At 42.6% G+C, this 27,795-nt stretch overlaps 1 protein-coding gene across 1 annotated transcript; it reads right to left on the reverse strand.

The window, feature by feature from the left end:
- Positions 1 to 19,132: 19,132 nt before the first annotated feature.
- AHSG (alpha 2-HS glycoprotein) lies at positions 19,133 to 27,002 on the reverse strand. The gene is made up of 7 exons (XM_037141741.2): positions 26,697 to 27,002; positions 24,152 to 24,265; positions 23,681 to 23,765; positions 23,156 to 23,319; positions 21,852 to 21,953; positions 20,488 to 20,583; positions 19,133 to 19,842 (listed from the first exon to the last, which is right to left on the reverse strand). The coding sequence occupies exons 1-7, from the start codon at positions 26,907 to 26,909 to the stop codon at positions 19,516 to 19,518; spliced, it is 1,101 nt and encodes a 366-aa protein (XP_036997636.2). The 5' UTR covers positions 26,910 to 27,002; the 3' UTR covers positions 19,133 to 19,515.
- Between the last annotated feature and the right edge of the window lie 793 nt (positions 27,003 to 27,795).

Consider the following 27,795-nt stretch of genomic DNA (forward strand, 5'->3'; position numbering starts at 1 on the left):
TACAGTCTTACAGTGTTTCCCCACACAGTAGATGTTAAAAGCTCTCCAAAGCTTTGAGGTGAGAAGCCTACTTATACCACAATGCCCTATATTATTTGAATGTAAGACAGGTCTTTGTAATACTTATTACAAAATACAATTTGGGCATTATTGCACTAGTAAATAAGGATGGCTATCTAAATTTTTTATAAGAAACTGTTCAGTGGTATGAAGATTTGATAACTGGAAGTGAAAATATTCCAAATGGATTGAAAAAAAAATGTCATTGGCCTGAACCAAAATTCAGCTTGTGGTAAGCCATGACTAATAACAGGGAACTAAACATAAACAAGGCATTCAGGGTTATCTATGTTTATTTAAAACTTTAATTGCACACTAAACTTAAATATAATGATTTGTGTTGCTAGCTAGGGTTACTGTAATTAGCTACTGCGATACAGTTTAATTTTTTATTAAAAAGTTGAATGAAAACTAGTGTTTTTACAACTCTGATAACCAAGTCATGGCACTGTAGGTTTTCCAGTGGTAATATATAGATGGTCTTACTGAAAGCTCCCTTAATGGGAATTTAGTGAATCTAATCAGCAACACCTCAGCCAAGAGAATTGAGATGTAGGAAGAAGAAGTATCTAAACAGAAATCATAAATGAATTAGGGGCAGAACAAGTACAGAAACATTCCAGCTTAGAATTTTTTTTATCAAACCAAACATTTTTAGCAGTAGCCTAACTGTAATTCATTTAATTACCACCTGGATACACTTGGAAATTCACTGAGCCACTATAAGCCTCAGTAGCCAGATATTTTAAATGCGTTCATTATAGCTCCCATCTCATAGGAGATTATGTACAGGGAGGACTAGACCTGTGCCTGGCACACAGTGGTAGTTTTGTTAAAGTATAATTATGGTAGTCATTTGAAGGTCCACAAGCACTTATTGAGCACCTCCCCAGGGAACTGTGTCAAGCTCTCTGGAACCAAGGGTTAATAAAGCCAATTAGATTAATAAGATGCAGTCCCTAAGTAATTTCTGCTAGCCGATAACAGTTTTTGAGGCTTGGTTTACAAATCCACATCTAATGATCCCAGTTCTCTCAAAGGCATTAGGCATTGTTTTCAAATAGGAACAACACTAGAAAAATGGATATGAAAGCCAGATGGCATGAAAACTCAACATTCAAATTCTGGGGTAAACAAAAATTTACAGCCACAAGTGAACAAACATTACAGAGCTTGAGTGATGTACGGAAAGGGACTGAGGAGGACCAAGGACACAGCACCAGAGAAGGGCCCGAACTGGAGGAGATAGCCTGAGACAGAGGAAATGCATCAAACATGCTTCAGTTCTGATGTGAGGGAATCCCTGCCTTTCCCTTTCCCTGACATCATTCTATGTCCAGGAGATACCACTCCTTGCATCCAATACAATGAAACTTGCTTACCACTGCCCAGAGATATGAGTTTTAACTCAGTCTCCAACAACCTGAGCCCAGCCTCCTTCTAGGTTGTGAAGTATGGGAGCCCTGAATGAGGTGGCAGGGGAACACATGAGTCTTTGGGGTCAGACAGGCCTTGTTTAAATTTCACTTCTGCCGTTGCATGGTAGGGGGCCTGAGACATTGAGTACACCATGACGTTTAGTTTCCTGTCCATAAAACAGCAGCACTGCCAGTACTCACTCTCTCTCTCTGTCACACACACACACACACACACACACACACAGTTGCACTCACTTGTAGAAAGAGGTGGACATAATTCCTCTTTCCCTGGGAACTGAACCCGAGGAACCTTTATGTTAGGTGCCCATCATATGTGGGGACAATTCTAGAACCAATATAGAAGCGAAGTTTTGGCGTAGAAGTGAAGAGCAAGGCCTTGGAGACAGACCATCCTGGATTGGAACCTGGGTTCTGGTTTAGGGTAATCCTCTAACCCAGTGCTTTCCAACAGAAGCACAGTGCAAGTCACATGTTTAATTTTATTTTAAATTTTCTGGTAGCCACATTAAATATGTAAAAAGCAACAGATAAAATTAATTTTAATATTTTGCTCAATCCAATATATTCAAAATAGTATTTCAATCTGTAATTGATATAAAAATATGACTTATTTAGATAGTTTACATTCTCTGTTTCAGACTACGGCATACCTTCATTCAGACTAGCCTCATTTATGGTGCTCAACAGTCACATGTGGCCACCCCATAAGACACAGGCTCCTTCCGGCCAAAGGAAGGCAGCAGGATCCCCCTCTCCTGAGGCTGCAGTAAGGACTGCTCCTAGGGAAACAAATGTCAAGTACTTGGTGCAGCCCCAGAACACAGGATATCTGGGGATAATGTCTTCTCTCAGTGCTGTGTCTGCTTGTTGTGGTCCTTACCTTGTCTCACACAGTGCAGATCCCAAGTGACTCTGCCGGCCACCTTTTGCTGGTCTACCCAAATGGAGAGTTACCACCGGGTGAGCCAAGTTAACAGAAACAGAGACTTGATTTTCCTTGAGCCAGGAGGGTGCAAGGCCTCCCGGAGGCCCTCCTCCTAATAGGTATGCATCAGGGCAGCAATTTAAGATTGGTTTTAGAACAGCACAGGTGGACAGGTGAGATATTGTTTGCTGCAAAGCTGGGTGAGGTGTGGCGCCTGGCATTAGGTCTCAGAGGAGTTAGAAATGTAGGTACCAAGTCTTGACCCAAGACAGTGGGGTGTGTACTTAGCAAAGTTGTGCAGCAGCCACAGCTCCAAAATATCAGGCTAGCTCTGACCTGCTCAGAAATGGTCTCTGCAGCTGGTTGGTTTCTTTCTCTCTCTCTCTCTCTCTCTCTCTCTCTCTCTCTCTCTCTCTCTCTCTCTCTCTTCCCCTTTCTCCTTCATCTTTTCTTCCTTCCACAAATTCTGAATAAACATCTTCTTGTTATGCTGCCAAGGCCCAGTGTTCCTAGTACAGGGTGGGGCAAAAGTAGGTTTACAGTTGTGAGTACGTAAGACATAGAGTTTTTTCTTGTTTTATTAATTATTGTGTTATTTTCCATAGGAAAAACTGTAAATCCACTTTTGCCTCACCCTTTAACAAATAACACTGGTGAGTTCTCAGCATGTTCCCTGCCCCAGGCTAAACATTTTGTGTTCCTTCTCTCATTTAAGGCCCGCAACCAACCCAGAGCTGTAGGTACCACTGTTATTCTCATTTTACAGATGAGGAAATCTGAGGAAGCAAGATTGAGAAGCTTGCCCCAGGTCTTACAGCCAGGGTTTGTGTCTAACCTATGTGGCTTCAGAGAAGAAGACATAGTTCTTGCCCTCACTGAGTGGGTTCCAAGAAAGCAACAGAGGGGCAAACTAGCTCTGTAGCGGAAGTCACTTCTCAGAGGAGATTACAGTCTGTCTGGGGCTTGAAGGATGAATAGGAATGTGCCTGATGGGCCAAGGAAATGGAAGCAAGAGCAGTAAAAGCAACAAATATGAATTACATAGTTTACCTTCTGTCCTTTCATTCCTTTCCATTGTCTTGTCTATAGACCAGATGACATTTGTCACTGCCAATCCACCCAGTAGCCTCAGGCCACCTTTTGACAGTCTGTCTTCTAAAGTACCCTGCACCTGGAACCTCATTTCCTCCCTAACTATTATCAATAACATTCAGGAAATACATGAGAAAATTCAGAATGTTTAGAACTCATTTTTCATTTCCCAAAATATTCTTGGGGCAAATCTGTCTCATGGCCTCCAAAGTGGAACTTCCTCCAAAAATCCCTAAGGTGCTGTGGCCTAAAGCACAGACTGTGGAATCCCAGATCTACCACTTAATCCACTGTGTGACAAAAAGGCTTCTCGCTCTTTCTGAATCCCAGCTCCCTCACTGATAATTGAGGCCACAGTGAATCCACAGGATGGACGTGAGGGTAAGTGAAATCCTACACAAAAGTACATGGCACACAGTTTGCCTTCAGCACCTTGCCAAAGAGAATCTAAAAGGTAAGAAGCGAAGGCAGGTACTCCAAACCCACATCTTGTACTCACAGTGGTAAATGAGGTTGAAGGCAGCAGTCCTGCTTTATGAAGATATGTCAAATGTTTGTGGGTCACGCATTCAGGCACCTGAGAACCCAGGGTCACTCAGGCCTGCGGGCTGACTCAGACCAACCCAACGCACAGCAACTGATGTATAAACCAGAAGCCTGATGCTTTATTTACACTGTAGAGGGATGTCTCTCTGGCATGTCCCCAGTAGAGCTAGGGAAACACTGGCAAATTCTTCCTCTCTCACCACTCTTTTATAGCCTGCAAACAGACTGCATCGCCACTTCAGAACACCATGCAACAATGCACTTGGCTGGGCCACAGCCTTCATTAATGTCCTCCACTGCCAGGCATACACGCTTGTTCCTGTGTTACAGGTGGGTCCTCGGCATGAGGCTAAACTTTAATTAGAAAGACTCTCTTTCTGAAGAGCCACTCAGCACCTCAGCCTAACCTGGGCACTTCCCAGGTCACCTCACCAACACCTTTACAAACCAGCTCAGAGGGTGAGGCTTTCCTGCAGATGGTTTCCTTCACCCACAGGTGCTGGTTCTCATGGGTTCCACTCCCAGTGGGTGGGTTTATTGCTAAGTTCTACCCTAACCAGTACTTCCCATACACTGACCAAAGACGGGAATGAGGAAGCAACACTGCAGAATGCCTACTGCATGCCAGCACTGCTGAGAGTGAGGCATTTCCACTTAAACTTCATGAAGCCTGTGGGGAGTTATCTTCATCCCCACTTGATGACTATGCCACCCACAGCATGTGTGTTTTCCAATGCCCATGGTGTGGTAACATCTGCCAGATTAACAGAACCAGAACCTGATTGCATGACCCATCCTGTTGGAGGGGCTGCAGCTCTGGCACGTTTTCTTCCAGTGGAAGCTCAGCTATGAGCACCAAGATGAAGCAATCAGCAATTAACCCTGTCTGCAATGCAGTAGAAGCAGGAAAGAGGGTTTTGTCCTCCAGGGTTTACACCTGTTATGCCTGTTGCAGGTAATTACTGCTTACCAGCAACACTGAGCAGTTTCTGTTGGTACTGTAAGAATAAGGGTGGATGGGGAGATACTGGAATGGGGAGAGTGGAGCAGAAGTATGAGAATATAAGGGTAGGTTAGCAGAGAAGGAGTGGGTAGATTTAACATTTTCTGCCCCTTTCACAATGTACCAGTATCTTCCGGTTAGTAGAAAAAGAACACCTTTAACAGGAAGCTAAACAACAAAACAAACAAACAAGCAAGCAGAATAAAAACCAAGACACTGAAATAGAGAACAAGGGGACAGTGACCAGAGGGGAGAGGGAAGGGAATTTAAGGGGGAAAAGGGGAGGGATTTGGAGGAACAAGTATGAAGGACACAGGGACGAGGACTGAGGGGGAGGAAATGGGAGGGAAGTGGGGAACGGAGGGCGGGGGGGCTGGGATGGGAGAAATAGACAAAAAACTGTACTTGAAAAATAACTAAATAAATTTTTTTTAAAGAAAAAGAACAGAGAACAAAATTTCTGAAGGCATTTTCTTTGTTTATGAGCATGACCTTGCCACTGTTCAATGTTCATAAAATTTGTTAAATTTTTTTTGTTTTCAAAACAGTTCAGAAGTGCTAGGGGACTCTAAGCAGTATCCTGGCAGTATTAGGTATAAGTCTCATGATCTAGGTACTCAAAGCACACAGAGAAAACCGGCTGTTAAAGATTCCTAGGTGGAGATGATGGTCTGCAACACTGTAAGTAAAAAATAAATAAGCTTTGAGGAATGTCCCTTTAAGGAATATTTGGTCATGGATCTCCTGAACCAGGCTAAAGGACTTGCAGCTGAGCTGGACAGAATTCTGTGGCTCTGTCAGAGGAAAATGTGTCAGCTTTTTGCCTCTCTGTCAGAGAAGCACTGATTTATCCCTCACTAATTTCTAGAAAACTGGGAAGTCACAGATTCTTTAAAAAAAAAGACATGGGGAGGAGAAAAGGTGTGAAATTTCACACAGGAAGCTGCTCAAAAGCTTGAAAAATTGTCCCTGTAACTTTTCTAAGAAGCAGTTTCCTCCTCTCGAAAATAAGAATGAGGAAATCCCTCTCTGAGGGATGTTGAAACTGAAGTCTTTTAGGCGTGGAAAACATGTTTCTATCCCCCTTCTCTTAAGAAGATGCCATTTCTACATGCTGTGGGATATATATCTTATCACAGACTTGTAAATTGTTGGAGACTGAAGTGTACTTAGAGACTGGGCAGGCCAATACCCTCTCTCTTTAAATGATATAACCACAGTCCTGAGGAATTAGATGACATGCCCAGGACAATGCATCCAGCCAGGGGTTGACCCAAGATCCTGACCCAATGCTCTTCACAGTTAGTATGTGGTATTTGTTTTCACTGTGGATCTTGTTAGGTCAATACAATACTCAAATAAGAGTATTATTCAGTAACCACAGTGCAAACCCAATATATACCCCCACAGCTTCAATCCAGTTCCTACTAATTCAAGGGTACATGGCCTCTGGTGGGCTTCTGTGAAAGGACATCCTTCATTGTAAGTCCTGTTAGGTCAATACAATACTCAAATAAGACTATTACTCATTAACTGCAGTGCAAACCCAGTATACACCCCCACAGCTTCAATCCAGTTCCTACTAATTCAAGGGTACATGGCCTCTGGTGGGCTTATGTGAAAGGACATCCTTCACTGTAGGTCCTGTTAGGTCAATACAATACTCAAATAAGACTATTATTCATTAACTGCAGTGCAAACCCAGTATACACCCCCACAGCTTCAATCCAGTTCCTACTAATTCAAGGGTACATGGCCTGTGGTGGGCTTATGTGAGAGGACAGTGGCATCAGGAACTAATTTGTTTTTATCCTTCTCAATTTGGGCAATGGCCTTAGATGTGGGCACTCCCAAGAGGGAGTGTGATGTGATGCAGTGGAAAGTCCAGAGCTTGTAGTTTGGTAGGCCTAGTGGGTGGGACATGTCATGAGCTGAGTGACTTCAAGCACAGGTGCAATTTATTTCCTCTGACACTTTGACACTCAGTTTCTCATCAATAAAAATGGGGACAACTGTGATCATGCCTGTGATACATACCCACCCAACTGTAAGTCTTAATACTTGGTGATTTTTTCTTCATCCTTTGGGTTCAAAAGCATTTATGCCTATGAATGGAGCTGAGGGAAGGGTTTAGAGAACTAAATACAAGTTTCATAAACATTTTTCTCATTAAAAGAATATTATCAAATATTTGTGTGCATTTAGAAAAATTTTTAAAAATCATAAAGTAAAGAAAATGATAATATTTCACTGCATTGTTAATAGTTGATGGATAACCTTCTATATTTTCTTCTATTCAAATATCATGCACATTTTTATATAAAAATAGTATAATATTGTACCTACTATATAGTAACTTGCTTTTAAAATGCCACAATAAATCATGAATATCTTAACAAATAAACCCACTTGTACAACTTAATTTTTAATTACTACATAGTTGTCTATTGACAGTTCAGTTATTCAAACCAATTTTTTTGTTAGACATGTAGATTGTTTCAATGATCTGCTGTTACAAACAATGCCATAATTAACATTCTTGTAAGTCTTTGTTCACACCCTTAACTATTTCTCTAGTACAAATGCCTGAAAACGAGATTACTGGGTTAAAGACAATTCCTAATATTAAAGTTTTGCAAATACTTTGCCACATTGCCTTCCAAACAAATGTTCACAAATAATGTTCACACCAGCAGTATATATAACACTAGGAAATGTTTTTCATTTGAATGTCTGCAGCTTGGGTTTCTCAGCTCTACAGTAGACAGATAGATCAGGACTTTGGAGGGTAAGAAAGAGGTTCCTCCATGCAACTAATATACTAAGTTCTTCTCCAGTTAGTAAAGTTATTATTTTGTGATTAGCACAATGCTAGATGCTGGAAATACAGAATTAAGAAAACATACCCCTTGCCCTGAAGAGCAGAGCACAATGTTCAAGACTTTGAAGTGGGAGCAAGCAGACTCAGGGGAATTATACCAGGAATCTAAGCACCAGTAATACAAACTAAAAAGACTTTTTAAATGAGTGCCAATGTGTTCATCTATTCTACCATAACAATCAGACAATTATTTGCTTCAGTTTCATGTGGCAGATAACAGGTACTAATGGGTTGCAAGTGACCAGTCACTGACAGCAGAGAGGGCCTGGTGTAAGAGTGCAGAGTCATGCTCCTCATAATGAATCTCCCTGTGATATGGGGATACGTGGCTTGTGACTCAATGAAAATTTATGACAATCCTCAGCCTTTTCTACAGTTTAGAAGGTAATGACATAGTCTTTAAACTTTTTTAGAGTTAAGATACCCAAACTTTAGAAATGCTGTTTAGTTAGAATAAACCAGGCCCCAGATATGATGGGTAATTTTTTTCTACTGTGGTTTTATCCAATTTGAGTGTGTGTGTGTGTGTGTGTGTGTGTGGTGTGTGTGTGGTGTGTGTGTGAATTAGAAGGCAAAAAGGAGGAGGTAAGAAGGGGAAGAGGTAATGGCAGGCTACCAAGCAAAGACATAGGCTGCCAGCGACCTGGGGGCCAGCTGTGCTGTGATTTGCATAGCATTCTCAAAGCACTGGGGGGTCCCAGAAGGGTTTTAAAGACTTGGTTCTCAGAGAGACCACTTCAGGTAGCAGTGATGAATGGTGCCGGCTTCTGCAGGACACCCTCATCACCAGGGTCAGAGGCAAAAGAATAAACACAGTGTCAGTCTTCATGGGGCTCCAGTTCATACTTGAGCACTCTAGCCTGTTCTCGGTCACCCCACTTAACACTGACCTTCTCTTTCTGAGTACCTGCCCTGTGGACTAATGCTATAGCATTATATACAGACAGCCTTATAGGGTACTGTTTATCCAGCTCCCACAATAGGGGGGCACAATTGCCTGAGCCAATTCCCTGTAATACCTCATTTGGTTGAACCCTGATATAGTTCTGAGCAACAGCGACCTGTCGGAGGTGGTATGGCTGCAGAAACAGGAGTGACAGTGTAAGCAGAGAGGAAGGGGTAGATCTGAGATATATTAAGGATGTAGAAAATCAAGACTTAGTGACCTATCAGAAATGGCAGGGAGGATGAGAGCTGGATCAAGAATGACCCCAGAGGTTTCAGGCCTGTGACTGGGCTGAGGAGTTATACTGCCATCACAAGGGTGGAGAAGATTTGGGAAGGGAGGAAATGGAGAGCTGAGCTGGGGACTGTTAAATTGGAAGAGCTTAACAGATCTCTAAGTGAAAATTTATAATAGGTGTTGGACCTGAAGCTAAAAGATGAGTAGGTCATCATCAGTACCACACAGAGGCTAAGACAATTGCAGCGATGGACTCACTCTGGGAGGTAAGGTAATAAGATGACTGTTGAAGTGAAACTCTGGGAAAACTAATATTTAAGGGACAAACAGAGAAAATGAGTTGAAAGGAAAGGAAAGGAAAGGAAAGGAAAGGAAAGGAAAGGAAAGGAAAGGAAAGGAAAGGAAAGGAAAGGAAAGGAAAGGAAAGGAAAGGAAAGGAAAGGAAAGGAAAGGAAAGGAAAGGAAAGGAAAGGAAAGGAAAGGAAAGGAAAGGAAAGGAAAGGAAAGGAAAGGAAAGGAAAGGAAAGGAAAGGAAAGGAAAGGAAAGGAAAGGAAAGGAAAGGAAAGGAAAGGAAAGGAAAGGAAAGGCCTGAGATTGAAAGGCTGCAGAGGAGAAAGTCAGGCTCCATGAACAAGAAAGGATTGAATTAAAAAAGGAAAGGGGTAGTCAGAGGGTCGGATGAGACCAAGAACTTGAACAAAAATTAAAAAGTTAAACCTATATCCATTGGACTTTATACCCAGGAGATTCCTGGTGGCCTTTGTAAATAATAGTTTCATTGGAATGGTAGAGATGAAAGCTAAATTGCAGCTAAAAGGAAAAAAAGATCAATTAGGTTAGGCCCAGGTTGAAAGAGCACAAAATTTATGTAATATCCTACCAAATGTAATATCCTACCAAATGACATGATGTAATGAATCCTAGTATGAATTAAGCTCACTAGTATTTTCTATCCTCATTTCTGAACATAATAAGGGGTGTGGCATGCCGATGAGCCCATTCCATACACCCGCAAAAATTTTAAGTCCATTAATATAGAGTGTCATCAACCTCACACTCATCCCAGCTTCTAAAATATTAGCTGTGTACAACATAAGAGGATAACAACAGCAACACTTTTTATTTTTAAGAGAATATCTATAATTATCTTTATTTCTAGATTAAAAATACACTTAATGACACTGTTTTAAAATCTTATTGTTTTCCCTCTGCCTCCAGATCTAAGCCCACTCTCTTTTTTAAAAAAATATATATTTTATTGATTATGCTATTACAGTTGTCCCATTCCCCCCCTTTACTTCCCTCTGCCTGTACTCGCCCCCGCTTAGTTTATGTCCATAAGTTGTACATATAAGTTATTCAGCTTCTCCATTTCCTATACTGTTCTTAACTTCCCCCTGTCTATTTTGTACCTACCATTTGTGCTTCTTATTCCCTGTACCTTTTCCCCCATTCTCCCCACTCCCCACTGATAACCCTTCACGTGACCTCCATTTCTGTGATTCTGTTCCTGTACTAGCTGTTTGCTTAGTTTGATTTTTTAGGTTCAGTGGTCAATAGTTGTGAGTTTGTTGTTACTTTACTGTTCATAGTTTTGATCATCTTCTTTTTCTTAGATAAGTTCTTTTAATATTTCATATAATAAAGGCTTGGTAATGATGAACTCCTATAACTTAACCTTATCTGGAAAGCACTTTACTGCCCTCCAATTCTAAATGAAAGCTTTTCTGGATAGAGTAATTTTGGATGTAGGTCCTTACCTTTCATGGCTTTGAATACTTCTTTCCAGCCCCTTCTTGCCTACAAGGTTTCTTTTGAGAAATTAGCTGATAACCTTATGGGAACACTTTTGTAGGTAACTGTCTCCTTTTCTCTTGATGCTTTCAAGATTTTCTCCTTCTCTTTAATTTTGGGTGATGTAATTATGATGTACTGTTGTGTGTGCTTTCTTGGGTTCAACTTCTTTGGGACTTTGAGCTTCCTGGACTTCCTGGAAGTCTATTTCCTTTGCCAGATTGGGGAAGTTCTCCTTCAGTATCTTTTCAAATAAGTTTTTCATTTCTTGCTTTTCCTTCTTCTGGCACCCCTACAATTCAGATGTTGGGACATTTAAAGTTGTTCCAGAGATTCCTAAGCCTCTCCTTATTTTTTTGAATTCTTATTTCTTCATTCTGTTCTGGTTGAATGTTTCTTTCTTCCTTCTGGTCCAAACCACTGATTTGAGTCCTGGTTTTCTTGCCTTCATTGATGGTTTCCAGTACATTTCTCTTCATTTCACTTTGCATAGCCTTTACTTTTTCCTCCATTTTGCATCCACATGCAACCATTTCTGTGAGCATTCTGATAACCAGTGTTTTGAACTCTGCATCTGATAGGTTGGCTATCTCTTCATTGCTTAGTTCTATTTTTGGAGCTTTGATCTGTTCATTCATTAGGGCCATATATATGTGTGCAGACAATATATATATTGTCTCTGCACAGCTGTTACATTGTAAGGGCCAAAGCCTTATATATTCACCAGGGTGGGGCAACCCACATCATTTCATTTGACGCTGTCTGTGAGGGAGGTGTCCAAGAGGGAACAATGCTGCTCGCTCGGCTCTTCACTGGTTTTCAGTCACTTTCCCTGCCACCCACAAGCAAATTGGGGCCTTCTAGTGCCAATTCCTGGGTGGGTGGATTCGTGTATGTTCTAGGACCCTGTGGATCTCTCCAATGAATGCTCCTGTGAGGTTAGGAGCCTTTTCTAGCACCAGAACACTACAGATTTTTATAGCCAGAGTTTTGGAGGCTTTATTTCCCCACACTGGAACCCTGGATTATGCAGTCTGTCTTGCTTCCCAGTTGTTCCTCCCAGTTTATCTGCACACAAAGGTGGGACTGATTGGTCCCCAGCTACCACCTTGCCGTGCATCCCTTCGCCCAGGCTGCCTATCTCTGCCCCACCTACAAGTTGGAACGAATGTTTCTTCTTTAACTCCTTGGTTGTCAGACTTCCATACAGTTCAATTTTTTGGCTGTTCTGGTTATTTTTTGTTTTTAAATTTGTTGTTCTTCTTTTGGTTGTACAAGGAGGCAATGTGTACCTACCTATACCTTTATCTTGGCTGGGAATTAGCAACAAAGTTTTAAAAAAATAAATGAGAGTTTGGGAAGTTAACATCACCATTTTTTAAAAAACTTAACTGCAAATAAAAGAAAGTAACACATGAAAGAGAAGAATACAGGACTGAGGAAGAGCCTCTTAAAAACATGGAAGAGGCTTGCTTGGCCAGGTGGCTTGGTTGCTTGGAGCATCATCCTATGCACCAAAAGACTGTAGGTTTGATTCCAGGTCAGGGCATATACAGAGATTGCAGGTTTTATCCCAAGTCAAGGCATGTACAGGAAGCAAATGATTGATGTTTCTCTCTCACATCAATGTTTCTCTCTCTCTCTCTCTCTTTCTTGCTCCCTCTCTTCCTTTCTCTCTAAAAATCAACAATCATATATATTGGTGAGAATTAAAAAACTAAGTAAATAAAGAATATTTTTTTAGAAAATGAATGAGACTTGAGTACATTCATATGCTGAAAATTTAGGGCCATCAGAAAGGAGAAGATTAAAAATACAACAGAAGGAGGAAATTTTATGGAATAAGACCACTCAGTAAACTGAAGTTGTAGAATAGATTAGATTGGCAGGTGGAGAGCATATAAAGCAAGAAGAGCCAAGATAGAAATCCCAAGGACTCTAACTTTCTTTTTAAATATTCTATTTAATTATTCTTGTTTTTTAAAGATTTTACTTATTTATTTTAGAGGGGAAGGGAAGAAGAAAGAGAGAGAGAGAAACATCAATGTGTGGTTGCCTATTACATGCCACCCACTGGGGACCTGGTCCACAACCCAGGCATGTGCCCTGACTGGGAATCAAACCAGTGACCCCTTACTTCATAGGCCAGCACTGAATCCACTGAGCAACACCAGCCAGGGTGGGACTCCAACTTTTTATAGATGGCTGAAAGAGATAGAGACAGAGAAAGAGCTCCAAATAGGAGGTAAACAACAAGACTAAAATATTGGACAATTTCATGCAAAATAATTATTTTATTGTGTTAAAAATTTAACTGAAACATATTTAAATTTTAAGTTTATATGAACAAAAATTGGTCTGAATCAGGCAACATTTCATGTAGCAGATAGAAAGGACCTCTAAAAAGCCATACAACGTGGAAGACTTTTTTCTTTTTTTGTCCTCATCTGAGGACATTTTTTTCACTTCTTTTAAAGAGAAAGGAAGGGAAAGAGGAAGGAAGAGAGAAAAACATTGGTGCAAGAAAGAAGCATTGATTAGTTCCCTCCTATATATGCTCAGAATTGGAATTGACACCCGTACCAAGGGTTACATGTACCCATGACCTGACCAGAGATCGAACCTGTAACCCAGGTATATGCCCTGACTGGGAATTGAACTCACAACCCTTCAGTTTACGGGACAATGCTCTAACCAACTGAGCCACACTGGTCAGGGCCATTTGGAAGACTTTTATAAGCAGAAAAGAATGGGAACAAAGAAGTTATACTAGACAAAAAAGAGAATTAGTTATTGCAAAGATATTTTCAAGTATGAGCGTCCAAACTTTTGGGTCTCTGCATCACACTGAAAGAAGAGTTTTCTTGGGCCATACATTAATGCATTGCAACACATATGTACACAAAAAAATCTCAAATCTCATAATGTTTTAAGTAAATTTACAATTTTGTTTTGGGCCAAATTCACAACTATCTTGGGCTACATGCAACCCATGGGCTACAGGTTGGACACCCCTGCATGAAGATGGAAGGAGTCTGCTAGGAAGATTACCTCACTGGTGCTGGTCACACAATTCCTGATTAATTAGTTTAACAGTTAATTTCTGGGAGAGTCAAACTGTAATTAAGTTGCCTTGGTTCAGTGGCATAGGGCTTAGCAAAAGCAACTCCATTTTGAGCCTGTTGTCTTATGTTTAATAATTGCCATGCCACTTACAACTGTAAAAAGTTGTAAGTGGCATGTTGAACACCTAAATGTTCAACAATAAAAGAATAGTTAAATAAACTATGCTATGTCCACCTGCTCAAATACTGACTAGTCATTACAAATTATGTTTATGAGGCTTATGTAGTGACAGAAATGTTTACATTATAATGTTAGGTTTTAAGCTTAATAGTCAGATAGACCATTGAAACTATAGGGTAATTATACTGATTCATAAAGCACCTCTGTGGAGTAGGGTTGGGAGATAGAAAGACTACAATAGAAAAAATGTTACTAGTGCTGAGACATGGGACTTGACTATAGGAGGCATTTATTTTTATTCTTTCAGCTTCTCGATATTTTCCAAGTTTTCTTTAAAGGGCATGTATCATTTTTTAAAACTAAGTAAAAAATTTTTAAAAGGACGTTTGATATCAAAGACAAGGGGGTGGATGGTGAAGTGGCTTGGGAGGAATGCAGGATCAAGGGGAAAGTGACTCTTCAGGATAAAGATTATGTGAAAGTCTGAGGTCAGTAAGAAGGGTGAGGCTGATGTGAGAGTAGACAGGATGCCGTGGAGGGCTAAGTAATTAGGGAAGGCAAGGGGTGAGGATGGGGTGGGGGACAGCTTGAAAGAAGAGAAAGACATCTAATCTAAACAAGAGAGAAGGATGTAACAACAGATGGCTTTGGAGAGAAGTGGAGGGAATTTCTTACCTGGGAACATTTACTTTATTTGGAAACTGGAAGTTTCAATCTACTGAGAAATGTAGGAGTGTGATTGGAGACTTGAGAGGGAAATATGTGGGTTAGCTATTGTGTGGATGGGAAATACAATAAAAATGAGAATAATGAGGGGGAGTAGCCTCAAGGTCTCATCTGAGGATAGAAAGCAACATTTTTCAGGGTATTAAAGGCCACATTGTGGGAAGGCCTTCAGTTGGACCCAGCAGGCTGTAAACAGGAATAGAAAAGTCCAGCTGGAGTTGTGCTCTGGAAAGGCACCTAGTCCAGAGGACAGAGGTCAAGATTCATAGAGGATGCTTGTGTATCACTGAAATGACCAACTGGGGGCCTGAGCCTCATAATCAAGGAAGTGAAACCAGGAGGAGTCTGATGGGTAAACTAACACAATACATAGAAATAGAGGGGCTGAAGCCCTTAAAGAGACTGAACAACCAATTTAACCTGATCACAGGTGACTGAGGAGTGGATGAAAAAGCGAATAAGGGCAGAGCAAGGGTAGAGCAAAGTTTGCCATCAGGATGAGGTCAACTCCTCCATGAGGGTGTGGTGGTGGGAACAGAGAGTCACAGAAGCAGAGGAACGGTAGAGGAGGCAGGAGTTGTTGAAAGGGTGGGCCATCAGCAGGGGTGTTGAAGTTGACTACAGCTGGAAAGCAGGGACACTAAAGCCATTGATGAATGTGGGGGAGTCCCTGGGGGTGTCAGAGTCATAATGACAAGGATGGGAATGGGCATCCCAATGGCAGAGGAGAATGAAAATTTCAGGGATGGTGGTAAAAGTTCCTAAAAAGTCAGTGCAGAGATAAGAATGTGTCGAGACCAGCAATCTTTCATGAAAATCACTAATTGGAAAAATAATGTTTGTATTATCTTAGCACTCATCAAATATTGTTAATTGGTACAAGTATTGAAAAATATACCTGAAATTCAATAACTTTAGAATATGAGTTAGAAGTGATTAAAAAGCTACTAAGAAGGCAAGTAAGTAGGACATATGCAATGCTATTAATTTAGAAGAAAGCAGTTTACAAAATGTTAAAAAATTATTTTGAGAAACTACAGAATAGCATTAATGCAAAAATGTGTAATAAGCACAATAAATTTAACAGATCCATAATTCATCATCTCTGTGTTTATTCTTGGGAATAAATTTTCTAGAACATGCACACTTTGAATAACGCTGAGTCTTCGGGCATGCATCTCTTAGATAAATAAATCACATAAGAAATAGATCTAGGTAAATTCAAGTGAAAAAACCCTGGAGACATTTGGAAGTGTAATGTTGGAACTCAAAAGAAGAGCCCCAAGCTGGAGCTGTATAGTTAAAAGTTATCTGTATATGACTAAGAGTTTAAATCATGAGCAAGAATGAACTTGTCAAGCAGCAAGTACACATTTAAGAGGTCAAAAATATGACCTTCTGAAGACACCAAATTCAGAGGCCAGCAAGAGGGAAGCAGAGAGTGAAGACCATCACTGAGGACATAGAATGTGTCAAGAAGTTTCCAAGCATCTACTTCTAGCATCTCATTTAATCTAACTGTTTAATTCCAGGCTGTTGTATACACCCGATTGTATAAGGAGGGCAATGAGAAATGAAAAGTAAAGCAACTTGGCCCAGGTCATGCAGGTCTGTTGGATTCACTGCTTCCTTAAGAAGCATGCATTAGCCTGACATAGAATAATAAACTGCATAATTTCAAGATAGAGATGAGAGAAGTTTAGGTAACTAGGATGAAATGAACCACTGTCCTCTGCCTCAGTAAATGGCACCACCGCCTACCCAGTTAGCCAAGCCATGAACCCAGAAGTTATCCTTCACCTCTCTCTTTCTCACCCCCACATCAAATCCATTAGCATATCCTAGGAGTTCCAGCTGCAAATTGATATACTTTTTTTACTACATCTGCTGCCCAACACCTCTGTCTAAGGCACATTTATTTCTCCCCTAGAAAACTCCAGTCACTTATTATCCCATGTCTGCTCTTGCCCAGCTACAATCCATGTTCCCTACAGCAACTAACAAGCTGAATGGTACTGGCACTTGGAGCATCAGTAATCACTTTTCATTGTTGAGACTTCACTGGTCAGGCAGTCCTGCTCATTTCAGAATGTTTAGCATTGCCAGCCTCTGCCCAGTAGTATCCTAAGTAAATGCTTCCACTTCCAAACATCTTTCTGAGTGGGAAGTAATTCTGTCTCACCCCACCTGATCCCATCTCCAGGTTGAGAACCATAGAACCTGAGTGATCTTTTAACATAAATCTGAATATGTCACTGCCCTGCTTAAAACCTTTAATGGTTTCCCATTGCACTGAGAGTAACTTTCCATCTCCTTCTGGGGACCTCAAAGCCACTCATGACCTGGCCTCCATCCATTTCTCCGACCCATCTTTTAAAGCCCTCTGCCTCCTCCTCTTGCTTGCTTCAGCCCAGCTTGCTTTCTCATTCTTGGCTACATTAACTATTTCCTGCCTCTAGGCCTTTATGCCTGCTATTCTGGAATAGCTCCTTCCTTGACTCTTCTTGACTGACCCTTTTCTCTTTCTTCAGCCTCAGGCACTAATGCTTATGTAGGTGTGAGATTGTCAATGGCCATCCAGCAGGCATTGCTAAGAGATGGAGAGAGATGAGAGATGGGGAGGGGAGGGGAGGGGAGGGGAGGGGAGGGGAGGGGAGGGGAGGGGAGGGGAGGGGAGGGGAGGGGAGGGGAGGGGAGGTCTTTTGAACCCCTGGATCTGGCTGTTCCTTAGGGAGAACTCGTCCATTTGAATTCTTAGTACACAAAGCAGTAGCATTCCCCTTTTTACTTAAGATACTTTGGGTGGGGTATCTATCACTCACTCTCCATGGAAAACATTGTGACTAATACTCCATGTGCTTCCTCAGAGTCGCGCACCTGTGTGTACCAGGGTAGACAGAAGGTTAGTCTCTTTTAGCACTGGGTGAAATGTGACTCTTCAGGATCTCCTTGCAAGCTCCCTCAAGGAAGGACTGGGGTCCTTGGCAGAGTTGCTCAAATCTTTGCATTTCCAGTTCTCCACTAAAAATATTTGCTGGCATCCTGCTTCATCATCTTCTTCCTTTTTTCTTCCATCTCTTTTTATCTTTTTCTCTAAATAGGCTCAAAATTTTTTCTTGAAAAAGAGTCTTCTCTCCATCCAGTTACCCTTTTCAATTACATGTTATCTCTTTCACCCCTCACCATGAAACTCCTTGCAAGAGAATATAAGTGCCTCTCATTTCCTTATCATAGATATACCACCAACCAACCCTCTGCAACCAGGCTTTTACACCCACCTGTCTAGTAAAACTGCATTTGCCAATGGTTACCATGACCTCCAAGTAGGTCAACTAACCATGGCCTTTTCTGGGTGTTCATTCTCATTGCTTTTTCTGCAGCCTTTAGCCCAGCTGACCATACCTTCCTCATCTTCCCTGGCTTCTGAGATATCTAATGGTTTTCCCACCTTCTTGGCCATTCCTTCTGGATACTGACTTATTGGCAAAACCTCTAGGCAAGAGTGAGAAGGTGAGGGTCAGTGCTTGATCAGTCTTCTTGGTTCAAATGAAGCCACTCAACTAGTTGTTAGTCCTGCCTCTTTAAAATTCCATATGAAGGGGTCCATCACTTGGGTTGCTCAGCACAACCTAATGCTAGGTGACCAAAATTGAAATTGTCTAGGCACAATTCTATAGTGAGAACTGCTTATTGCTTTATGTTATCTGAGCACTTGAATAGTGTCTACAAATGTCCACTGGATTTACCTGTCCAGGTAGTCCTCTTCTCTTCAAACCAGAACTTTCACTTGAAGCCTTAAAATGGATTGGCTAGAAAGACCAATCCCGTATCATGACATGAAGTGTATTCAGTATGATCAACAGTTATTTAAAACATATATGATAAACATATCATTAAAGTGAGGTTCCTGTATTAAGTACCATTCTATCCTTACCTAGGTATTGGGGAAAACAATGGTTGGCTTGTCTGTACAAAGTTCAGGCACTTGGTCCTCCTTTAGCACTAATTTTGAACTTTATGAAAAGAATTATTTTCTCATGAGGAAATGGGAATATCCTATGGGTTTCAAGCAGATTCTAGTCTCACTTTTTCCTGTGTGCAGTAATGTAGCAGATTTTCATTCTATTTTGTCTCTGTTTATACTTTGATTTTGCTTAGGAATACTTTTGGCATGGCTGTTGGAAAGACAATCCACACATATGAGCTTGGAGAAAGTAGGCAATGAACATGACCACATTTCAGCTTAGAACCTTCTTTATGAAGGAAGGACCTCCAGACACTTTTATTAATAGGCAAATATAAGCTTGGCAAGAACACCTGTCAAAATCACAGTTCTCATTTTTGTGAGGTCAAAGAAGATGGAGAGCAGTGGTGGTGGCTTAGCATCAAAACAATGACAATTGAGTGGCTGGCTTTACGCCTTTTATCAGACATAACTGTCACCCCCTCTGCTTCTGTTTTCTGAAGAGTGAAGAGAAGTTGGAATTCCAGGCTTGATATTAATCTAGACCACATGTGTCACTTGCTTTGATAGCAGACAAGGCCCCTACCTGTACTCAGACTTGGACAAAATGGTGGCTATGTTCTTTTTGCCAATCCTTCTCATCTCTAACCTTCATCTAGACCTTGAAGTGTCTGATTCTCCCAGGGCAAGGGCGGACCAGTGGCCCAGTAGCAGCATCCACTCCGGGCTGTACCACCTTGGGTGATTTCCCCACTTGGAACGCTTCTCCTGAGGCTGACTCCACTGAGGCCACACCCGGGAAGGTGTGGCGAAGGTCATGGTGTGCCCGGTTCACTGATGCAGATGGCGGGGGAGCTGCCACCACCAGGGGTCCCACCACCTTGGCACCCGCTGGCAGGTTAGCTGGAGGGGGTGGAGGCGCAGCTGAAGCTGCTCCAGAGGTGGGTGTATTGGTGTCTGGCTGAGGCTGTAGTACCACAGGCTGGAGAGAGAACCATTTCCTTAGGTTAGCAAGCTATCTTTCTCCTCCCAGACAAAGCCACCCATGCTTCTGGGTGAAGCCGCACCTAATTCTCTCACAATAATAATTTTTATTTGCAAGGAATCTGGCAAAAAGAAAAAAAGGACTACCTAGGAGCAAAGGATTATCATCAGAGCCAAGGGGAGGGTAACTGGCTTACAGTCACCCCTTCTCACCAATTGTCTTGGGGACTGAGGACTCATACATGTCCCATGAGCAAAAGCACCCCACTTGATGGCTAACCTTCACCAGCCTTGTCACCCACTTTGTTTTCTACACCTGCAGCAACTGGGAGCTGCTGGGCAGAGCTGGCCATCTGGTCTCTGCAGTACAGAAAACCATTCCCACTCCCGGCAGATAAAAAGGTTGCCCTTCAACTATTTACTAAGATAGTTCTGCCCTGTAGGCACCGGCTCATGGGAAGGGAAGGAATGGCTGAAATACCCTCCCATTTGTTGATGGTTCCACACACCCCAGTGCTATTTATCACTGTGGGGCTCAGAGGGACAGGGCAGCAAATGCCCTGTGACTACAAACACACTGCATACATGTCAAGGGGTCTTCGAATTCTGAAGATGAGGGCAAGTGTATCCCTGATGCCATTACCTGTGTTGGGAACACTGTACAGGTCACTTCATCAGCATTCCCAGGACCACCCCCAAGAACCTTCTCATAGATGGTCGCCCTACAGAAGCCATATTGCTGCCACAGAAAGATAGAAATTAGTTGAACTGGTTCAATAAGTGTATTTCTCCCCCCAGTTTCACTGATACTCCAACACATCAAAGGGAAAAAAATTGAACTCTTAATTCCTTTTTTCAACTCTTTTTTTCTAAAGTTTATAGTGTCTGCTTACAGAAGATATAAAATATATAATTCTTTATAGAATGTGGAAAGTACAGAAATGCTTTGAGAATGGAAAAAATCATGCATAATCCCCCAAATGGTGGTAACTCAGCAGAGCTTCCACTAACAACCATGTCTTTCTTTATTATTTTAAAACACTGTTAAATATAATTTAAAATATGAAATCATTAAGACTATACCATTTTATATTCTGTGTTTTTCACTTACTATAATATGAGAGCATTTTCTCACATAATTCATTATTCCTTGAAAACATGATTTTTAGTGTCAGTATAATTTTCTATTCACTGATGTGCTATATTTTATTAAATGACTTTCCCCTGTTAGACATTCAGATCTTTTGGGGGTCATTTTGTATCTGTGATAAATCATCTTTATAGATTTTTTTAAATTATGAAACTATTTTATTTATTTTTAAATTTTATTTTTCAATTACATTTAATACTTTCTTTAGATTTTATTTATTTATTCTTAGACAGAGAGGAAGAGAAAGAGAAAGAGAGAGAGAGAGAAACACTGATGTGTGAGAGAAACATCAGTTGGTTGCCTCTCTTACACATCCTGACTAGAGACTAAACCTGCAACCCAGGCATGTGCCCTGACTGGGAATCAAACCAGTGACCTTTAATTTTGTGGGACAATGCCTGATTAACTGATCTACACCAGTCAGGGACAATTACCTTCAGTATTATTTTGCATTAGTTTCATGTGTATATAGATATATTTCTATCAAATGTCTCTGATGATCTCTTTGGGCTAAATTCTAGAAGTGGGCATTATTGGCTCAAGGGCTTGAAAGATTTCATATCAGAGGTATATCTAGCAAATCTGGACTCCACAGTCCCAGCAACAGGGCATGACTTGGCTTACTTAGGAACAGTCTGTTTCTCCTAACTCCAGGGGAGTCCAGCTGATAAGATGATTCGGGAACAGCTCTTAAAGGGAGAAGGTGACATCCTAGAGGAGATCCTGACATGACGCAGCCCCACAGGGAGTGGGTATTCTGTGCAGTGATTCCTTTCCACAGCCCCAAGATACTAGCTTGCTCTAAGGATGCTCTGTCCTATTACCAGCTTTGCTATCTCAGGACCCAGTCCACTCACCTTTTCTGCAAGCAAGTTACATTTGGCTGGGTCTGTGACCTCTTTAGCAACACAGTCAGTGGCAGCCACTGCAAACTCCACGTAGGTTGCAGGTGGAAGAGGCTGATGAGAAATGAAAATGCTCATGAGGCAACGTGACAGCATTAAAAAGGCAGAAAAGGAGAAGCTGGAGAAAAGTAGCCAGGGCCATGGCATTGCACACTACAAGCAGCACCACAGTGAGTGGCCAGAAAACACAGCCCCAATGGGTTGCATGGGGTGGTTACTGTGGCCTCATTTTCTGAAGTGCTTGTACACAGAGGTTAGGGGTAGGTCTCCCCTAAAGGAGGTGCAGGTAACCACTGCCCATCATTCAGGACAGAGTGAGTTTTCAAATAGGAATCAGGAGCCCAGAAACCAACCTTATGCTGATCCAAGTGAAAACCCAGCTTCCCCACCCCCCAGCCTTTTCTCTTGGGACTGCACTTTGAGACCCAAGTTTACTCCAAGGGGAGGGAAAGTAGAGATTAATTAATACCTCTCCCACGAATTGTATCAAGTAGGATTAAATGAAAAATAGAAGTGAGAATATGGAAGATATTTAAGCTTGTTTTTGTAGTTCTTAAGAAGCATATGGACACTTAAAATAATCAAATTTCTGTTATTTGGTACAGTGTCGGGTGGGCATGCCCTGAGAAGCACACATTCTGGCTGATAGAATTGCCACCTATACAGTGCATTTCCAAGTATGCCATGGGTGGTGTCCAGAATAGCATTTTCTTAAATATTAGAATTCTTTTGCATTCGAATATGCCACACTATCCATAGCACAATTAGATTTTTTTTCTGTGATTCAAAAGGCATTTTGGGATCCTGCCATTATATGCTTATCTGTGTGAGTAGGCTTGCACCTTTACAAGCATCGATTATGCGAGTACAGTCGATGGTCAGTGGTGATGGCTGTTAAGGATGTGGAGACCCGTGAATTTTCACGGGTCCCGTGAGTCCTTCTGGGCAATGTGGGAACGCCTACCCACTAAACAGTGAGCCCTGGTGTTAACTAGAACTGAGGAACCGGGGACAGGCAGTGACTGGCTACTTATGTTAAAGTGGCTCAGCATGGAGGAGGCACTGAGTGTTCTTTGGGTCCATGTGACACTCAGGGTCCTCACATTCTCCACGACTCTTTTCCCTTTTTTTCCCATCACCCTCCTTGCCTTCCCATTGCTACCCCTGCACCTGCTCTGTCCCTCACTGCTCCTTTATCATGTTTCTTCCCCAAGAGCCACCAAATTGCCCATTTTGTCAAAAGGTCTCAGTCTTACCACAATTTGAGCCCGGGTAATTTCCACAAGCTGAAAGTAGGAGCCACTATTATTCGCATTGAAAGCTTCCAGCGCAGCATCTACAGCATTTGCCACCCCGGTGTTATTAAGTGGAGCTAGCAGGGGGCAGTCTGGGCACACTTTTCGCACATCCTCTGCAGAGTCTGTGCACAGAGAGAAGAAATGGATAGGCTGTAATGCTCCACGGCATTCACCCCAGCTCTACTTATTTAGAAAGGGCTAAGACATGATCCAAATGGCTTCATGCAATTTCTCTGCTTCTTACTAAACCTTCATTCAGGTGGCTCCTGTCATGAGTCCCTCTCTCTCTCAACCAGGGCAATTTTCACCTCCAATGAATGAGAACAGCTTCCTAAAACAGTTTTAAAATCCCAGAACCCAGGAAATTTGGCTTCTTCTTTTCTTCGCCATCAAAGGGTCTAGAACTACTCATGTAGATAACAATGCAGGTTCCTTCCTCACTCTCTCTACAAGGTCAAACAAAATTAGAAGAATCATCTCTACCTGGACTGGAATCACATTTTGCAAACAACACGAACAACTGGCCATCCTGTTTCAGCACACGGAAATCACAATCTCCTTCCACAGCCTGGAGAAATAAACCCACAGTGAGGGCCCTGGAGAAGGGGCTGGCCCTTCACTTCTCGATCCCGGGGTGGAGCAGGCCCCTCAGGCATGGTTGTCAAAGGTGAGCCTCCCAAAATCACCTTCAGTGGATGATATTGGCCCATGACACTCTGGTTGTGGGAGGGCTGCAATAAGCAAGTTGAACTGTTGCAAAAGATGAGCCCTAGGGAAGGAGGTTTCCAACAGCAGTTTGAGCAACTGCACACTAGCTGGGTATGAGGGCCAGCTGGGCAGCTGGGTAAATGGGCCCGTTCTCTGCAGAACCATGATCTCCTCTCCAGGACATCATGGGTCACCCCCCACCACCCCTTGCCACCCTCCTTCAATCACCCTAAGAGTGCCACTCACGTGATATCTCAGCGGCCTCACAGAGCAATTGACCACAGGGGTGGGGTCCAGTACATGGCAGGTGGTTTCCAGTGTGTCTATTTCAAGCTCAAACACTTCTCCTCCCGTGGGCCGCTGTGGAGACAGAAGGAAGAGGTAAGTAGCATATTGCCCTGTTCCTGTTGATTAGGTCAAAGTGTGAGCCCTTAGCCCTGGCTGGTGTAGCTCAGTGGATTGAGTGTGGCCCGTGAACCAGACATTCCCAGTCAGGGCACATTCGTGGGTTGCAGGCCAGTTCCCAGCAGGGGCCAGTTCCCAACAAGGGGTGCACCAGAAGCAACCATACATTGATATTTCTCTCCCTCTCTCCTTCCCTTCCCCTCTAAGGGTAAATAAAATTCTTTAAAAAAAAAAAAAAAGTGTGAGCCCAACTTAAACCCACCCTCTGTTGGAGTGGTGAGGGAAGTCATTTCTACTGTGAGTCTGCAACTCCATCCACCTCTGACCTGCCCTGCCCTGTGGACTGGACCCCAACAGGGCCTCCTGGTCCTCCCCTGCTGGCTGGACAGGTGCTCAAAGAAGGGGGTATGGGTTGGATGGCCTGGATGGGTTGATGGAACCACAGTCATCACTCTGAGCTCTATTTAGAAGCTAAAAGTGAGGGCTAACATTGATTTAAGTTTGAAAATTTCACCCTTCAAGCAGCTTTTAAAAAGTCAGCTTTGCATTTTTCTCAGTTAAGCTTCAAAGTAAGATACTGTAGAATAATATCTTACTAATTTATTCATAATATCTACTTTATCTTCTCCATCCCTCCATCAACTTCTTTTTTTCTTCCCTCTCATCCTCTACATTCCTTCCTTCCCCATTTCCTTTTCCTTCCTAAAAGAAAAGTCCTTGAATTTGTCAGTCTGCAAATGCTTGATGCGAGTTGGTGTCCTCTACTGCCCCCTGCTGGTGGTAATGGGGAAGAGGCGCACCTCTCTAACACAGGAAGCTGTATTCTAAGTCCCTAGCGCAGGCCAGTGATAGGGGAGCTCGTAAGACTCCTTGGAATTGTTCTTGCCAGCTCACCCATTTCTGTATCCTTTCTTCAGAGCCTGAAAAATCAAGAAGGTATAAGTATGCCTTTTTATTTTGCCCCATTTCTTCTTGCCTCTCATATCTGTTCTGCCTTATTCACTAGTACCCAAAGCCTCGAAATCTCTTCTGGAGAAAGCTGTGTTTTATGATGTGCGGATGCGTCCAAGTTAACTTCCTGAAAACACTCAGAGCTGCAGAGAACAGGAGCTGCACACCCCTAGGTTTCTCCAGGAAAGTAATTCTCAAGCTCTGCCTTTAGTGAAAACCACGTCTGTTCAACACCTTTTCCTCACATGTGCACGTGGTGTGTTATTCCCCCTGAACCCGTGTTTTCTCTGGACTTCAGTATGGTTGCAGAGCTCCTCGAATCCATCTGGGACTATCCTGATTTTAGATATTTTATCCCACTAGGAGATCAGATGTTAGTCAATCTGGACAATCTGATGATGTTTATCTTATTTGCCTTTCTAGATGGTAAACCTCTTGTGGGCACTATGTCATTTCTCACTTTTGTATTGGGTTCAGCCATTAAAATGCCACTATCTGACTGCTTTTCATGTACAAAAATGGTAGTTTCATTTTGTTCAACCTAATATAGCATCTGACACTAGTTCTTGCCCACAGAAGGATTGTAATCAACATTTGCTGAAAGAATTATTCCTCATCAGATATACGATTTAATTTCAAAATAGTCAGTAGACCGATGCCTTTTCCCCACCTCTCTAAACATCTCAGCTTATCTCCTAGGCATATCTTTTTAGCTTGCTCTTTATTGTCACTGACTACACTGGTTTCTTGTTCGGTGTTGTGAGGAAGTAAACCTTACTGATGCCAAGATTTCTCCCTGGGATGTGGGATCTGGGAGGCAGCTTGTATAGAGGAAGGTACAGAGGTTTGGAATCAAATCCCAGACCAATGCTTACTAATTACATGACCTTGGTGGGGGGAACAAACAAACAAATTGCAATTTGTCAGATCCTTGGTTTCCTCTTCTGCAAGACAAAGACAATACCTATGGCACAGGACAGGGGCATGGGAGGAGTTAAGGAGATAATACATGTGAAAGGGCCTGGTGTATGGTAGGTAAATTGTCAAATGCTCTTTTCATTCATTTTCAGTCTTCATCCAGAAAAATAGAAGCAAAGAAAGATAAGTGATTTCCAATTAGTGATAATTAGGGAACTAGAATCCAGTCTCTTACACCCAAGTTTTTCTAGCAAGTCTCACCTTTTCCCTTTGATCTTCAAAATATCCTTTTCTTCTCCTGCAACTCTACCCCACCCCCAGCACTTCCCTTGTGACTCCTAAGTACAGATCAGGATGTGTCCTCTCTTGCCCTCCACTTGCCCCCTCCCTCCCTCCTGGAAAGAAATCAGTTTATCCCTCTGCAGTTTCATTTGTGCTGGCAGAAATGATATTTTGAGACACCCAGTTAAGCTCCACAAACAGGTTCTTCCAGCTCATATGCAGCAGGTTCACTTACCGGAGGCCACACTTTCACTTTGTCAATCTGGTTCAAGGTGTGCTTGTAGCCTTGACTCCTGTGCTTATTGATGTAGTCCACAGCTGCCATAGCTACTTGCTCTACTTCTGGGTCATCACAATTCACTTGTCCATAGGCCAAACCTACGCCAGGTGGGGCAGCGTAGCATTCCCAGAGCTGAGCAAGGCAGAGGACCAGAATGAGGAACTTCATGGCTGCTCCAGAGGGGCCCTGAAAGGTGAGCCGATGCTGGAGGCTTCAGAAGTAACTCAGGTGCTCTGCTGGGAAAGGTAGATCAATGGAGAGGCCAAGGGCTTTATTTATCTGCTGAAGCCTCCCAGAGGAATTGCAAAAGGGTGGGGGGTGATTTCGGTTGTGGTTCCAAGAGAACATCTGCAAACATGAGCCCTGGAAAAGCAAACAGGTTAGGACATTGCTGGCCCCCAAGAAATCTTCCAAATCAATGCTTCTGAGAATGGGGTGGGGGAGATGCTCTAAACTTGTCTGGGAACATGGTCCCAGCAGTGGAGAGAAGAGGCTGAGGGGATGATGAAGTGTGCATCGAGGCGAGGTGGGCTGTTGAGTGCTGCAGTTTGGCAGCAGAGTGAGAGCCTTCTGTTGTGATCTGAGCACACCGTGGGGTCTGTGAGGGTAAAAAGGGGGATGTGTAGAAATTTGATAAAATCATGTAATGTCGGAGAGGGTTATCTCCTCCAAGAGGAACCCTAGAGGGAGGACAAGGCCCATAGTTGTAGCAAAGGTACAGATGATCTAGAGTAAAAAGGGAGAGCTATGGGAGATGCTAAGGTCTTAGGTAAGATTCTCGGAGGAAAGAAAGAGAGGTGTTTCTTCCCAAAGCAGGGAATGGGGGCAAGACCAGGGGATTCCCTCAGCAGAGCCAGGGAGGAGGGCCATGGCTAGCAGAGCAACATGGTGCTCTGTGTCCCCTTAGCTGCTTGGCTCTAGACCTGACTGCCAGGGCCCTGTTGGTGACAGCACAGACAACACTGCCTGGGTCTCCTGGGTGGTTGGGTGTGATTGGCACCAATGGCCCTGTGCCACCTGCAGCTCAAGCCCCCAGCAAGTGCACAAGAGCAGC

The sequence above is a fragment of the Artibeus jamaicensis genome, unplaced genomic scaffold (assembly GCF_021234435.1).
Source record: "Artibeus jamaicensis isolate MK-2021 breed Jamaican fruit bat unplaced genomic scaffold, CSHL_Jam_final scaffold_474, whole genome shotgun sequence".
Classification (NCBI taxonomy): Eukaryota; Metazoa; Chordata; class Mammalia; order Chiroptera; family Phyllostomidae; genus Artibeus; species Artibeus jamaicensis.

Coding starts and splice junctions, on each gene's coding strand:
- AHSG (XM_037141741.2), bottom strand. CDS start 26,909: ATGAAGTTCCTCATTCTGGTCCTCTGCCTTGCTCAGCTCTGGGAATGC. Junction 24,266..26,696: donor AAGTGAAAGTGTGGCCTCCG/GTAAGTGAACCT, acceptor CTGTCTCCACAG/CGGCCCACGGGAGGAGAAGT. Junction 23,320..23,680: donor AAAATGTGATTCCAGTCCAG/GTAGAGATGATT, acceptor CTCTGTGCACAG/ACTCTGCAGAGGATGTGCGA.